The sequence below is a fragment of the Citrus sinensis genome, chromosome 4 (assembly GCF_022201045.2).
Source record: "Citrus sinensis cultivar Valencia sweet orange chromosome 4, DVS_A1.0, whole genome shotgun sequence".
In the NCBI taxonomy this organism is placed as follows: domain Eukaryota; kingdom Viridiplantae; phylum Streptophyta; class Magnoliopsida; order Sapindales; family Rutaceae; genus Citrus; species Citrus sinensis.
The window spans coordinates 14,483,057-14,500,173 of record NC_068559.1 but is presented as its reverse complement, the minus strand read 5'-3'; the positions used below and the strand labels follow the sequence as shown (position 1 = coordinate 14,500,173).

Genomic DNA, 17,117 nt, shown 5'->3' with positions numbered 1-17,117 from the left:
TCAACTTCTCTAATGCTAGGAAATTCATTTTTCAGAAAATTGACACCCATGCTTCCAGTTCAGTCACAGTTGCACTTTCATGTTCACTAATAAACACATAACATTTGGCGTGTTCTAAGTATCTAATAAAGATTTTTTTTTTACTCCTACCTTCTAATTTCCTAAAATTATAAGTGGGATTATGAACATCAGCAGACCCCCGTGGCCGCAAATGAGATAGGTTGGGTTTCTTACCCATCTATAACTCATATAGAGTAGAACAAATTAACTTTAAAGGAACTCAATTGGGTACAGGAACAACAATTAACAAAGCATCTCCCTAGAAAGATATTGGAAAATTTGATTATGCAATCATTAACCTAACCATTTCCCACAAAATTATATTCCTTCTTACTAGTGCACTATTTTATTGTGGAGTTCTAGGAATAGTCAGTTGTCTATCTATTCATTTCTCATTACATAGTCCTTTGAACTGTTCTAAAAGGTATTAACGTCCTCTATCAGTCCCTAGGACTTTAACATTGTTGTCTAATTGATTTTCTACCATATTCAAATATAATTTAAAGCAATCTAATGCTTTTATTTATGAGAAATCAAGTAGACATGACCAAAACATGAATAATTATCAATAAATATGATAAAATATGAGGCTCCATGTTAGCCCTTACATTCATTGGACCGCAGATGTGAGAATAGATTAATTGTATTTTTTTTTTTTTTGCTCTAATTCCTTGACCGAATGGTTTTCTAGTTTCTTTTTTAGCCAGATAATTTTCTCATATAGGTAATTCAACCGTGATGAATAGACCTAACATGCCCTCTCCCGCAAGTCTATACATTTTTTCTCACCTTATGGACCTAATCTAGCATGCCAAGTAATTGCATCTATCTCATTATTATTTGAAGTAACATATGAAAAACAATTATTATCATAACTTGAACCATCAAGTGTTGTATCTAGCACAATAATTATCAATAAATGTGATAAAATATGAGGCTCCATGTTAGCCCTTACATTCATTGGACCGCAGATGTGAGAATAGATTAATTGCAATATTTTTTTTTTTGCTTTAATTCCTTGGCCGAATGGTTTTCTAGTTGCTTTTCTAGCCAGATAATTTTCTCATATAGGTAATTCAACCGTGATGAATGGACCCAACATGCCCTTTCTCGCAAGTCTATACATTTTTTCTCACCTTATGGACCTAATCTAGCATGTCAAGTAATTGCATCTATCTCATTATTATTTGAAGAAGTAACATATGAAAAACAATTATTATCATAACTTGAACCATCAAGTGTTGTATCTAACACAATAAAACCATTAACCAAATGCTCAGTTCTAATAAGAACTGAATTTAAAAAAAAAATCTCTAAACAAACACTACGAAAGTTTAAATTATATCCTAATTCAAGGAGAACAGAAACAGAAACTAAGTTTTATCGAATCTCTGGTGCATATAGGACATCGTGTAACAAAATAATACGACCACCATGCAAAGTCCATTTGTAGATGCCTATTCCTTTTGTTTTAACTCTGGAGTGGTTGCCTACGTATATCCATCTAGTCCATTGACTAAATCGATGATACTCCACAAATGCATCTCGATCACGAGCTATATGATTTGTTGCTCCTGAGTCTTTTTCAACTCAATGCACTTATGAGCGAAGTGACCCAGCTTGCTACAGTTGGAGCATTTCATCTTGGTTTTGTCTTTTTTCTTGCCAGCATGCTTACCACTTGGGCGCTTCTTAACATATGGCTTCTTCTGATCATAATTAAATCTCTCACCCTTCTGGTTGTATTTAAAACCCTTTTGCACTTGAAGATCGAAGCCTTGTATGCGCTTGACTTGGCCATACAAACATAATAAAAAAGCTTATCTATCTTAAGGCACTCTACCTCCAGTCTTAGCTGATGTTTAGTATCATTAAAAGTTTTTATACTCTCATTGTGAGTCATATTCTCTTTCCTGTGTTCCCAGGAATCAGGAAGAGGTTTTATTACTGTCTGGACTTGTTGTTTATCAGTTAGAATATATTCTGACTCATAGTATAATTTGGGCACTTCCGACAAGAATCAAACTTGATCGTTAGTCTTCTTAGCTTAGTGGTCGAAGTGCCACCAAATTTGTCTTTTAGAGTAAGCCACATCTCTTGAGTAGTCTCATACTTCTTAAACTTACATATGAAGTCATCTTGCATACTACTCAACATCATTATGCGAGCATTACAATTCTTTTTTTTCCAAGCTTGATAAACATCAAGATCCCTCCTATGTTGAATAGTATTACCTTGCTCAGGCTCAACTAGGGTATTGTTAAGAGTTTTTAGATTCTCTTGCCCTTTAAAGATGCACTAAATTTTACGGTACCAAATATCATAATTGTCACCATTCAGCTTCTCACCCTTATTCAACTCAGCCACAATGTTCGATGTCATCTCAACTTTTTCTTTAGCATAGAGACAATGCAAAAATACAATCAATAATTACATACAAACAATTAATTTTGTCACAAACATAAACCAAAAAACATGACAAACTAATATTGGGACTAGAATCAAAAGGTCGTCGAAGCTTCCAATCATCATCCAATTCCCTTTTTATATTCATCATTAATTCAATTTTAATGCACAAAATTATCAGTTCTTATCATGAATTCATCAAATTCAATTTGATCAGAACTCTTACTCAATAGAATGATGCATGAGATACCATAAAAGAGTATATAGAATTGTGCAGCAACTAATGTAGAAGTTCATTAATTAATGTCATAACAATATATTGTTCAACCAACAAAACAAAAAACAACATCTAAAATAATAAAAATTAACAATTAAAAGAAATAACCAAACATAGTCACACTAATATATAGAATCTTTTACATATTCTTAATATATTTTTTGTTACTTGTGACTCTTTCATCTAACTTATATTCAAGTGTATTTCCATATAAAAGCAATTGTTCCTTCTTAATAATCATGTTTATAGTTTTCTCATATCATAACTTCTGCCTTTTACCAAGGCATCTAGCTTGTCTCCCATTTCGAAGGTTCGTGTAAATACTTAGTATTGAGGTTCGTCTCATCTTAAAATCAAGATGACGCTTCTCCATCAGCTCTATTTCACACCTCAGTGAATAATATTTGCTCAAGAGGTTCTCAATCTCCTCTAACATGCAAGCCTTAAAGCAAGTGTATTATCATCATTAGGTAAGGAATTTATGAGGACTCGTTGATAATAATTCTAGTCTGCACCAAATATGTCTGCTTTTCCACACATTAAACGACTAAAGATTTCATATATGTCTTTTATATTCATACACATAGAACAGTGAGGGCTCATCTTATAATTCTCTATTTTTTTCATAAGTTGTTCATAAGATAAATCATAATTAATCTCAATTAGATAAATAAGTGAAACCCAGCTCTATATATCATTAACCCATCTTCCTTAGTCCACAACTTTCTAGTGAAAGGCATCTACAACAAAAGACATAATGTTGATGTTATTGATTGTTAACAAATGACGATACACGAGATATAATCAAATTTCAGCCAATTTACATAAAATAAATATTTTCGAGCTCTCACTAGAGCGAAATATTTATTAACATATAATGCTCATTTATGAGACTCTATACATTCGATCCAAAATTTTATTAAAAATAAATATAAAATTTGATTTTATATTAAAAATAAATAGAAAATTAAATTTCGGATCAAACAGCCCAAACAACACCTAAATCGAATTCTCAGATAGCAAGATACATAAAAAAACATTAATCTGAATACACACACCCACACGTAAACATAGGCGCGTGTGCTGCACGTGCACTATAGTGTGCGACATAATACGCCACAATTTTCTACAATGCACTACAGTCTCACTACAGTGCGCTATAGTCTTGCTACAGTGCCGTGCGTGTCCTTACCCACACAGCCGGTGAGTAAAGGCCCACTCACCATCTTGTCCAACTCCACGATGTCAGGTCTAACACCATCCGACTAGTTTTTTTGTCTTGAATCTAATGGTGCCCTCAGATTTTTAAAATGAGGTCAGAATAAGCTGAAATCATCAAGAAACCGATTCTAGCACTATTCATCATCTTCTCTAAAATTAGGGCTTATGATTTTTGTAACCCTAATTCGACTATATTCCTATTTTGGTCATAACTTTCTCGTTTTAAGTCTGTTTTTAACAAATCTCATATCGTTGGAAAGCTCGCAAAAATTTTAGAAATTTTTAGGTTGCCTAGATCAAAAGATATGAGGAAATGAAGTTTCAAGCTTCATGATTTCTTAGGGTTCATGCAACCTAAAACCTAGGCCATTTTTATGTCTTTCAATTTTAGAAATTGCATTGTGATTCAAGCACTCCAGAACATAAATTTAACGGTCACTAAATCATACATTCCATAAAGAAATAATCAACATGTAAAATTCATGCACTTTCAATAAACTTAATCATCACGAATCCAACACAAAAACAGGCTCTGATGCCATTGATGGAAAAATTAAAGGAATTGAATAAGCCATACCTTTTTCTAAGCAACAAAATAATTAAGTGTTGGATCACGTCAATGGTTGAAAAGAAATCACATATGGAAATCTTCCTCTATACCACAGTATAAATGCCCTCTTTTAATGGGTTCTTCTATTTTCTTTTGCAGATTGAATCAGAGAAGAAATTGAGGAAGAAGTAAGACAAGTCTCTACCTTCGATAGATCTATTGTTATTATTATTTTATTTAAACAATGGTTAGATTAGGTCAGCCTATCATGGGCGATCTGCCCATCCAACATACATAATTTGAGTTCCAAATTTGAACTATATTTGCTACGTGTGTCTCATTCATTGGATGATCAATCTCATAACTTGTAAAATTTCAAATCTACTTATATATGTTGAATATGCCTGGGGATTATGTGCACAATTTGTAAGCAAGAGTCGAAGACTTGGTCAAGTTAGTTAGAATTTTATTAGTTAGGGACCTTAGTGGGTTCCATTAGAAAAGCTTTGGTTGCTGATTTTCAACATGAGTCTGGTTATATTCCAGATTATTTTGCTATTACTATTCTATTTCTTAGCTTAGTATATGTAAAGTATAGATACTATATATCTGTAATTTGGAACTATTGAAAGGGAAAAAAAAACAAAGCTACTAGTGCAATATTTCTCTCTCTTTATTACTTCTATCTCAGTTTTGCTTTTTAATTACAAATCCTACATATCAAGTGGTATTAGAGCACGGTTCCAATCATGGACATTCATGGCAAAACTAATGTTGAATTCTGCCCTAACATGATTCAATCCCCGATCAAGTTAATGCCACCTTGTAAACGTTCTTAACTGATCTACAAGCCCTTCGAAGCTTACACAATTCAAACACTATAATACCAAAACTAACCTTTTTGCCTCTGCAGAATTCTCACACCGCCCAACTAACCAAGCTCTTCTCTCCTTGGACAACCACTAATAACCCCTATTAATATATCAAATTGTCTTCTCCAAAGTTTAACGATAAAGACCCCACTAGCTAGGTATATATAACATAGCAATACTTTGACTTTAAATAAATTGGACAATAAGTTCAGCTGGTATCTTTTCACTTAAAAGGGATTGCTTTACAATGGCACCAGTGGTTGACAAAACGTCGCAGACATCTCACTAGGGATGAGTTCACCAAAATTGTATTGCTCCATTTTGGTCCAACAAACTATAAAGGTCTCTCGAAAGCTTTGACATGCTTGAAACAGACTCCATGATAACTGAGTATCAAGAAGAATTTGAAAAGTTTTTACACTAGGTTGATGACTTCCTAAAAAAGTTTTTAGTTGGTTGCTTCATTGAAGATCTTTAGGATGATATACAACCATATGTTAAGATTAAAAAGCCACTTAACCTGGCAAAGAACATTGGTGTGCCAAGACTGATTGAGGTGAAAAATTCACTCTCTCAATCTACCAGTCACTTTTCTATACCACCTTCTGTTTCTGTGTGCAGTTCAGCCCTAAATAGTTCTACTGGGTCTAAGGTCCACCTTCTAAGGTTAACGAAATAACCAATGTCTTTGCTCCTCCTCCTATCCAAGTATCTAGTGGCTATCTAACTAAGAAGTACAGGCTCATCATAAAAGACTGTTGTGTTATTATGACAAGCCAAAAGCTGCAACTATTTATAATCGAAGATCATGTGTTGCTCATGCCATCTGTTAATAATTAAAAGGATTTAAGCACTAGTCGAGCATGCTACTTAGCAAAATTGTGGCCGATTCTCAAAGACTCACCCTGACTTTGACCTTGTGGGCAAGGTGGTTCTAAAGTGTAGGAAATGATATATTACTCAATATGCGTGAGATTACACACACAATTGGCAAGCAGAAGTGGAAGACTTGGTCAGTGTCAAAACTTGATCAAGACTTGGTAAAGTTGGTTAGAATTTTGTTAGTTAGGGATCTTAGTGGGTTCCGTTGGATTTGGCTACTAATTTTTAGCATGAGTCTAGTCATGCTCCAAATTATTCTGATATTGTTCTTTTTATTACTTAGCTTGGTATGTGTAAAGTTTAGAGGATATATGTGTGTAATGTGGAAATATTGGAATGGTAATGAGAAAAAAGCTATTACTGCAATATTTCCTCTTTATTTACTACTTTTATCTCAGTTTCACTTCTACTTAAAAATTCTACATATCATCTCTATCCAATAGTTGAATACTATACAAGTTATAATTTTAAATTAAGACTTAAAAATTAAGATCTCTAACATTATTTTATCTATATATGATATTGGGGATTGAAGAGAGAGAGGAAGAAAGACAAGATTTTATGTGAGGTGGTTGTCAACGGCAATCTTGATTTTTTTTTAAATTGTAATTGTACTTGTGAGTAATTTTTCATATGTATTCTTGTGACATGAAAATTTCATACAAGTGAGTATAAGAAATGATCATGGGATTTTTGAAATTTTTTGGGGATTCTTATAAAAAGAAAAAAAAATCTCATTTCTTTTGTCTTAAAAATTATTTGATTGTCTTCTGGCCCAGCTTAATGCTTCAATTAACTTAACTCTTACAATGAAAACAAAAGTAACATATTTAACTTTAGGTTTAGACTATATTACATATAATGTAACATATAGTAAATTAATGAGTTGTCATGGATGGCAACTCAATTGTTTCATATGTTCTAATTTTTCAAAGTTAATACGTGTTTAGTTCTTATATTGTAAGTTAAATGCCCATTTAATTTTAATATTTTAAAAAATATCTCAAGGTACTCATGTTATTAAACATATTACCCCTTTGTCCTTACTTTTTTCAACTTTTACAAAATATCCTTACAATATTCTTGGGGACTTTAATAAAAAAAATGTTAATTCATCAAATTAATTATGAAAATAAGTAAAAATTAATATTAAAATTTCCTGCTATTATTTTACTTTTAAAGTTAACTTGATATTAATTTGGTATTTAAAATTTAAAATTATTGTAAAGACTGTTGTAAAGTTATTATTGTAAACAAAAGAAAGACTAGGGGGATTATACAAATACTTAATTCAGAGTATAAGGAGTAAACAAATATTTACTCTCTTTCTTTTATTTATTTTAAGTGACAATTCAAGAATTACTACATATTTCATATCATATAACATAATATCACTCTTAAATTTAACGGAATATGTTTTCATTACGGGTGGAATATACAAACACAAAAAAAAAAAAAAAATTGATATATATGACTACAAACACTAATTGAAGCGCATAAGAACGATGCACATCATTTTTTTTTTTTAATTTAAAAAGATAGATGGGGTATGTATGTACATCGTTTCATCACTCCATCTTGGACTTTGTTCCATGAATGGCTCCGACTTTATTGCATCGTCAATGTCATGCTCACTGTTTTAAATCGTTTATTATTGTAGTACAGTTTTGACTCGTCCATCATTATATACTTTTAATTAATTCACTGTCCTTCCTGGTAAAATTCAAACACTATACATATCAGTTTTTTATTTCTTAATTAATATGAGTGGAGCCATAGTATGACCAACACCACCCGTTCCCTATCATCATAGCTTTTTCCCTTTGCTCATTTATATGAAATGTTTATTTCATAATTTATCTTTAATTTTTATTTAAAAAAAAAAGATAGCATGACAGTGAAGTCAAAAATGGACGTCCTTTTTTTTATCTTTTTTTAAGGGAAAAATTATAAAGAGCTATTAAGTTATTGATTTTTTTAATTAAAGAATTAATCGAAGCTACTAGCATGAATCAATTACATTAAGACAAAAATCAAACATCAAAATCAAGATGGAGTGTGTGGATCACAATGTAATATTCTCTAAGAAAATCTCGAATTAAAATATTTTATGAAGCACTAAATTCTCCACATATAACTACTATTTCTAATCCCTATTTCTAAATTTAAAATAGTAGTTAATGTAGTTATTATCAATTTTCAAATATTAAAATAAAAACTTCCGTCAAGATAAATTAAATTACTTGAAATATTAATTGGCTATCAGATGTTATTTTATTTAATTAAAAATTAATTACTGTATATTAATATTTAAATTTTCTAATTACAAAAATAAAATAAAATAACTAATCAGATTTTGTGACGTTTATCTCTAGAGTAAATATATTAAATTACTATTTTTGGATCTAAACGAACAAAATTTGCCACAGATAAGGTTTGTCCGTCGTTTTAGAAAATATTAGAAGATCGTTTTATCTATTTCCCTAAATACATTGTTTCGATTTTCCTTTTCCCTTTTATTTATATTGTTGCTTTCTTAAAAAAAAAACAAAATCAGCATTGAATTTGAGGTTTGGGAACATATTTTTGGTAATAAATTATTGCTATAAAATTCTTTACAAGGCAAATTTTTTTAAAAAAAAAAATCAACAGAAGAATAGAAAAATAGAAATTAAAAAGTTTATTTTTGTTTCTAATCGATAAAATATTAATTAAAACAATAGTAAAATAAAAATAATTCAAAGCGTTACAAAAATAATATTTTATTTTATTATATTTATTGTTTGAATAGAAATGTGAAAATGTTAAATAGAGAATTTACATTAAAAAAATTTATACTATAGTTAAAAGGAAAGTGAGGAGAAGTGAAAAATAGTAAAGCGTAAATAGAGTGTTAAAGGAATGATCTTTTTATTAAATGAAGAAATTTAGTAGCTTTAAACATAAAAGTGAATTTGTCATTTAAAACTTTACTCAGAAAGTTTGTTTCGTTCTATAACACTTGGATTTAATTTTTGTTTGAGTATTCTTATTTGATATAGCTTCAAATTTAAATAAGTCAAACAAGCACCGCTGTAGAAAAATAGAGAATAATGAGATTGATTTCAACAAAAATAATTATATAACAAAAAAATTTTGGCTGATTAAGGACCCTTTTGAAATTGTATTTAGAAGGCTCAAAAGTAATTTTGAAAAGTTAAAAATTAATTTTAGTGTTTGATAAATTTTTTTAGAGATTACTTTTGACAAAATCACCTATTTCACAATAGATTTTGTAAATCAAAAAAGAGTAATTTTTCATAATTTAATTTTGAGAATTAATTTTATACCTCATATATATTGTAAAAATCCAAAATTTTATTTATTAATTAGGAAATAAAATGTTTAACTTTAAAGGGACTGTTATTATTACTAATTATATTGAGATAAGAAAACAAAAAATAAATTAATAATATAAAATATCTATTTTAATTATCAATTATTATATATACACAATAAGAAAATACTTTACATATATATTTAAAATATATAAATAAATTTTATTCAACATTATATGTGATTCAAACATTTACATTGTTATAATAACTGTTCGCAATTATGAGGTCAAACTAGAAATAACTGAATGAATAAGCATTTAGCCGAGTGAGAAAATGACAAGAAGTGGGGCTCAGCAAGTTCAGCTATGTAAGTGTGTTATAAAAGCAGATTTTGTATGCACTGAAGAACATAACAGACACCGTCATCAAAATGGATTCGAATTTTTTGTGGCCTATGCTTGCCATGTTTCTTGGAAGTCTCGTCGTTATGTTTGGATTTCTGAAGAAAATAAACGAGTGGTATTACGTTGGCAGATTGGGAGAGAAGAAAAATTCACTGCCTCCTGGTGAAATGGGCTGGCCTTTGCTGGGCAATATGTTGTCCTTAATCAAAGCTTTCAGATCGTCTGACCCTGATTCCTTCATCCATTGCTTAGTTGACAGGTATTTAAAATTTAAAATATATTCAATTTTAACATTTAATTTTGTTAAATTCTGATCTATATGAGTGTGCGTGCGTTATTTTGTTTCAACTCTCCTATTTTGCCCGCAGCAGTGAAGTTTCAAGAGAATTTGAGGCGCCAGGCGAAAATTATTCTTTAGAATTTTCGTATTGCAGTTAAAATAAAATTACTAATTTAATTTTATATGAATAAACTTTCTATTTAAGTTTTTTTTTTCATTTTTTAAGATGCTAAAGAGTTGGGTGGTTTAAAAGTGATTTTGAAATTTTAAAAACTTTTTTTGATATTTGATAATATCTTAGGGATAAGTAATTTTTCAAATTATGATTTTGAGAATCAATTTTATCTCTAACAAAATTCTACATATATTCTCACGTAAAATTACATAGATCTAAAATTAGGAAATGAAATTAAAAAATTTTAAAAGGATCATCACTATAATTTATTATGATTTAAGAATACCATTATTATTATAATTTATTTATTTTTTATATTTTTATTTTGAGATTTTGCATCTCATTATACTTTTTATTCAGGCAAAACAACATTTTTTTCCTTAAATTTTGAGATCATGTGATTACAGATATGGGCGCACAGGTGTATACAAGGGTCACCTATTTTGGAGCCCAAGTATAGTAGTGTGCACACCTGAAACATGCAAGCATGTGTTGATGGATAATGAAAAATTTGGAAGAGGGAACCCTGAATCCACAAAGGAATTATTGGGGAAGCAAACGGTTTCTCTTTCGACTGAAGAACACAAGCGTTTGAGAAAGCTAACAACAAATCCATTCAGAGGTGACAAGGCACTGACCATGTACGTTGGATACATTGAGGACATTGTAATTGATATGTTGGATGAATTGGGTAGCATCAACAAGCCTGTGGTGTTCTTGTTTGAGATGAGGAAGCTTGCTTTTAAGGTCATTGGTCACATTGTTTTCGGAACAACTAGTGATCATCTTCTTGAGTTGATGGAGAAATACTACACTGATTTACTTCTTGGATTAAGATCTCCGGCCATTAATATCCCTGGTTTTGCTTTTCATGGAGCACTCAAGGTATGTAATTAATCTTCATTTATTACTCTCATCATGAAAAAAATTATTTACGTATATATTTTTATTATCCTAAAAAATTTAGCCCACTAGATTCTAATCATGTATCACAAACATTTGTAGATCTTACATTTTAACTAAATGCTGGATCCCTTATTAAAGTGTCTTTATTTTCCTTCTTTTATGTGAAAAGGAAAAAAAAGGTGAAACTTAGCTGGAGGACTTTGTACCATGCATTACGGTGTTAGATCTGTTTAACAAGCATACTTATGTTTCCCATTTGGGGTGGTCAAGGGTCAGTTTAACTTGGTTCGATTCCTGATTGAACTGAATCCATTGATTTTTATTCAATATATAAAGCAAAGTGAATTGAATTGAGTTGGGTCAACTTTTGGTTTGGTTTAATTTTTTTATTTTCTTAATTAATTCTTGTGTACCTAGTGGTTTTTTCGATTTTCGATTTTTCTTTTTATATAATCCATCGATTTTTATTTTTATTTTTTTAAACCGAATCCCGGCTCAATTTGATTTGACTTTTCAGTGGGCACCACCGAGTTTTTTATCCACCCTTAGTTCCCATGGCAATGAAATGTTTCTCCACGCAACAAGTAACGACAAAGTGAGTTGGTTTAGCTAATGTCTGTAGGGGTCCACCAACAATAAGAAAATCGAAGTTATCTTTCTTAATACAAGTACTCTTTGTACAGTCTAATATGTAGTCTATGTATGTATGTATGTATGTATGTATGTTAAAGTGACGAATTGATTGTATTTTTAAGAATTTTTTAACAATACTTATATCTAATATTTGCTCTGAATTAACATTCTATTCATATCATATTCATATCCTAAATAATAAATAGATAAGGTTCATTATGTTCCTAATTATTAGGCACGAAAACTGTTGGTGAAGTTACTTGAAGAGGTCTTGGAAGAAAGGAAGAAAAGGAGTGGAATTGAGCAGAAAAAAGGACAGAAAGGGATGATTGATTTATTGCTAGAAGCTGAAGATGAGAATGGTAAAAAGTTGGAGGATGTACATATCATTGATCTACTGATCATTAACTTATTAGCTGGACATGAAAGCTCTGCCCATGCTTCAATGTGGGCAGTACTCTATCTTAATCAACATCCAGAAATGCTGCAAAAAGCTAAGGTCAGTTTTTTGTTTTTAGAGTTTTTTCTTAAATTTTATATATAAATTTATTTTGAGATTTGTCTAATCTAAACAGGGTATTTTAGTTATTATACATTCAAGTTATTATATTCTCAAATATTCAATATTGCGTTGGGCAGCAAGAGCAAGAGGAGATTATAAAGAGGAGACCATCAACTCAGAAAGGATTAACGCTTGAGGAAATTAAGCAAATGGACTATCTTGCCAAGGTAGACTGCTGTTGGTTATCACGTGGACCTAACACAAATTTAACAATAATGCCGAGGCAAAATAGCATATTTTTTAATAGTATTATTATTATTTTTGTTAGGTATGAGTGGGAAACCTCCTATCCTCCCAAAAGTTAAATTGAGATGGCCACCTAAAGAAAAGGATTGGAAGCCACTCGGCTGCGCCGTGAGGGGGAAATTGCATATTTATTAACTATTATTATTTTATGAGTATACTTACTAGGCTAAGAAGAAAATGACCAAAACAACCCCCCAAAAAATACTCCCACAAAAGTAACAACAATTAACACTGCCCGCCTTTCTTAATAAATTAATATCTTCCACTTTTTGTGTCAAACTCTTCAAACCCCATGCCTTTAAAAAGAGTTGGTTGTTTTACTATTCTACCCTCGATTTGCTAAACTTCTTTATAAATAAATAAAATTTTTTAGGGATATAATAGTAAAAGACGCAAAAAATTGAAAGTTAATATAATTTTTTTTTTCAGCATAAGATTTTCAATGGGTTCGAAAACACAAGAGAAAATTATTAATATCGAGAAACAAAAGGGAGGATGCGATCGATCAATATTTTATAACAATTTTGGTATGAAATTTGTATGTTTAGCTTGCAATTTACATGTGGGACAAAAATTCTTAATTTCTTTTTTAATGTTTTAGGTAATAGATGAAACGATGCGTCGATCCAGTCTCTTCATACCAATATTCAGGGAGGCAAAAGTAGATGCTAATATCCAAGGTTATACGGTACCGAAAGGATGGCAAGTTTTGGTCTGGACTAGAGGTGTTCATATGGATCCCGAAGTTTACACTAATCCAAAAGAATTTGATCCTTCGAGATGGGATGTAAGTATTACTAATGAATCTTTTACAATGTCTTGATATTTACAATTAGAAAACTATCAAAATTTCTTAAATCAGCTTGGCTTTATTGCAAATATTAGTTATTAGGGAGGTAGAGGCTGACAATGCTATTTTCGTTACTTGCAATAAGAATCATACAACAAAACCTGGATCTTACATTCCCTTTGGAGGTGGACCATGGATTTGCCCTGGAGCTGATTTGACCAAGCTCGAAATCTACATTTTCCTTCATTATTTTCTCCTTAATTACAAGTAAGTTACTTAATCATTATAATCGTTGTCAGTGCTCTGCATTCCTTTGCAATTGTTTAAATTTGGAATGGTTAAAATTATAAATGTAATAATAATTCAAATGTTATTTTGCAGACTTGAACTACAAAATCCTGAGTGTCCAGTTGCGTATTTACCTGTACCAAGGCCTTCAGACAATTGTCTTGCAAAAGTCATTAGGGTCGGATGATCATTTCATCTCATTTTGCCAGGAAGTTATAAATTGACGTATTGTATGTGATTGTGAAATATCCGTGAGTATATTGTTGTAGCATAATTTCTCCAATAAACACATGAATCTCCGATGTCTGCTGCCTATTAAAAATTAAGATTCAAAATAAATAATAACAAAATTTCTGCCCTTTTTCAAATTGTACAAATTTAAAATTCTTCATTATTTATCTAAAGGCAGTTAATTCTAAATGATTAATTTTAAATTTGTACATTAAGTTTGAAGGGCTCTCCAGAACAATAACTCTTCCCTGAAAAATATCTCCATTCCATATTAATACAAATTTATTATTCTCAAAAGACACTTTACCTCGAGTCTTACTCAGCACAAAAACAGACATGCATTAGATTGAATCTGATCTCAAGAACATGAAGCACATTACTTAATGAGAAAGTTTCCCAAAAGTAAGCTTGAGAAGAAATTTACCATTGCCTATAATTAGTGTAGACAGAGAATTGCCAATGTAAATTACTTCTTCTCCTTCCCACAAATAATTACAATCAAAGAAAGTGTTTTTGTTACCATTTACATATATCTAGTGTCTCAATCCTTAATTCCCATAAACTATATATGCACGTTCACCTCAGAGCTGGACGACAACAGAAGAACTGATGTCTTCTTCTTCAGCCACATTTGATATATAAATCCTGCTTTTTTCAATTTTTCACATTTAGATCCTTGCCTGTGTTGACCGAAAGCAGCATTATCATTTTTACGTTTGAAATGTTCAGAAGATGAGACAAGAGAAATCAACCAAAATTGCAAAAAGCTTTGCTCAAATGGGAATAAAACATTAAGTACATAGAACAAGAAATTAAATTTATATTTACATTTATTGTAAAGATTTTTTTTTATTTAACGCATGCACACTAGTAAGGCTTGAACTAAGAATTTGAGTCCTATGAATGTTGTTCTTTACTACTAGAGTTAAAGCTTTGCCTCATAAACTGTGAATAGTTAGTAATACATAGTTTTACAATATATTAAATTAATTAATAAAAGTTTATTTATTTAAGGTAATAATGAAAATGTGAAATAAGCTATTTTAATGTCAAACTTGGTCAATGGACCTAACTGTAAAGAATTTAAAATAGTTTGGACTTATTTATCAATTTTTTTTTATATATTTTGCCGTAAATAGTAGGGACAAGTGACTCCTCAGGTAACATAGCTACACTCATTAAATCTCCATCACTTGATAGAATATCAATGCCGGGCTCAAAAATGGTGTAAAAGTTATTATGTAAAGTTAGGAACAAAAGAACTAACACTCCTAAGGTCTGTTTAAATAATCATATAAATTCCTTTATTTTATAAATGGTTTAATAAAACTCATGTTTTTATATATTATTATAGCTTGATTATACTGCCAAAGCCTTTCTAGTAAATATAAGAGCAAATATCCATTGATCACATTATGTAAGATACATGAATTTTTGTTTTGTAGATTTCTACTCGAATTTTATAATTTTATCACTTTTCCACTACCATCATAACCCTGTTACAAATTTGATGATGTAAGAATCATAAAATTGTCATTTAACTTCAACATACATAAACGACATTGAGTTATTATCATAACCTTCTCATTTCCTCTTTTATCTCATCTTCTTTAATAAAATCTCTATTTCAATTTTTTTTTTAAATAAAGAAAAAAAAAATCACTTTAGTACTTGCTCTCTTCTCTGCTTGTTGGGTCGTGGGTTAGAGTTGAGTTTGTAGGAAAACAAGCGAGAAATGAAGAGAAAGCTTGGTAGAATTTCTGTTGTTTTAGAACTGGTCTTTGTTCACTTTAGTAATTATAGATTACTTGAATCATGGGATATGTGTTGGCTTGATGATGGTGCTGGCTGTTATGATGCGTCGTTTTGTACTCGAGTAAATGATCCTCTCGATGATAAGCTTTCTTTTCCCTTTGTTTTTTTTAAAAAAAAATTATGTTGATGAGGGTGTGTTAGTTTCTCAGGAAATAGCAAGAAATCGAGGGGAAGTTGTTTCCTATCCTACGCATTCTTCATTTGTTAAGTTGGAAAACTTTAAATTTTCAAAATTTTGCAATCAATTGTTATATTTCTTTTGCCGCGAGATGTAAGTCGTGTTGTCATTGTCAGAGTTTCAAATCTTCAATTTTGGTAAATTAATTATGGCTAAGAGAAGATTTTGGTAAATTAATTATGGCCAAGACTTAGGTAGCGTTTGTTTTTTTATCTGAAATCTTAATAGAACTAAATTAGTCTGAATTCTGAATAAAGATGAATGTCTGAATTTGAATGATATGTTTGTTTTTTTTTTAATCACTAAAAATAAATATTAAGTTGTTTTTTTTTTTTTTGCTTAAAAAAATCTGAAAACTAATATTTTTACATCTACACCCTTACAAATTATAAATATTAGCAAATAATAAATATCTCAAAAAATATAAATAAGATAATAAATTATTATAACATAAATCATATTCAATTGAATACAACGCTTTAATATTCTATATTGTATATGTTAATCAATTTTATTATAGTTTATGGTGTTTTTATATGAAAAATATTCATAAAACATTAAGAAGATAAATGATGTTAATGTGAAGAAAATAAAGAGATAAAAATAATTATAATCTACCACTATATATTATCACAAATTATATAGAGATGGGTAATAATGCTAATTATTAAATTTAATTTACGCAAGCATTTAAAAATCAATTAATTAGATAGGGATATTTTGGAGAATATCTTTTAACAATATTATTCAGACTTTTTAGATTAAGCAAAAAGCTAAAAAAATAAGCTTAATAACTTAATAATTTAATGACCGAAAATTTTCATTAAGTTGAAAAAAAAAACAGACTTAATGACTTAACTAGTTGAAATTAAGTCAATTAAGTCATTAAATTAAAAAAAAAAAAAACAAAGGACCCCTTAAAACTGATGAAGTTTATTACCTCAATGCTTTGAGCAACAAGCGCGGCAGTGGCAAAATTAGGAATTAGGAATTATGGATTTAGGAATTGTTTGATAGTAAGGTC

The 17,117-nt window shown here is 30.1% G+C and overlaps 1 protein-coding gene across 2 annotated transcripts; it reads left to right on the top strand.

Moving 5' to 3' along the window:
• Positions 1-9,942: 9,942 nt before the first annotated feature.
• On the top strand, positions 9,943-14,229 carry LOC102613483 (beta-amyrin 11-oxidase-like). 2 transcript variants are annotated; one of them, XM_052440338.1, is made up of 7 exons: positions 9,943-10,248; positions 10,852-11,329; positions 12,240-12,482; positions 12,623-12,712; positions 13,393-13,578; positions 13,727-13,848; positions 13,963-14,229. In XM_052440338.1, exons 1-7 carry the CDS (start codon positions 10,016-10,018, stop codon positions 14,054-14,056), a joined length of 1,446 nt encoding a protein of 481 aa, XP_052296298.1. In that variant the 5' UTR covers positions 9,943-10,015; the 3' UTR covers positions 14,057-14,229. The 2 variants fall into 2 exon arrangements, with proteins under 2 accessions (XP_052296298.1, XP_006485427.1); XM_006485364.4 differs by having other exon boundaries at positions 9,946-10,248; positions 12,219-12,482.
• The last annotated feature ends 2,888 nt before the right edge of the window (positions 14,230-17,117 follow it).

Excerpts from the sequence above, each read along its gene's own strand:
- LOC102613483 (XM_006485364.4), top strand. The coding sequence starts at position 10,016 with ATGGATTCGAATTTTTTGTGGCCTATGCTTGCCATGTTTCTTGGAAGT. Across the intron at positions 11,330-12,218 it reads CTTTTCATGGAGCACTCAAG|GCACGAAAACTGTTGGTGAA; the intron begins GTATGTAATTAA and ends CCTAATTATTAG. Across the intron at positions 12,713-13,392 it reads AAATGGACTATCTTGCCAAG|GTAATAGATGAAACGATGCG; the intron begins GTAGACTGCTGT and ends TTAATGTTTTAG.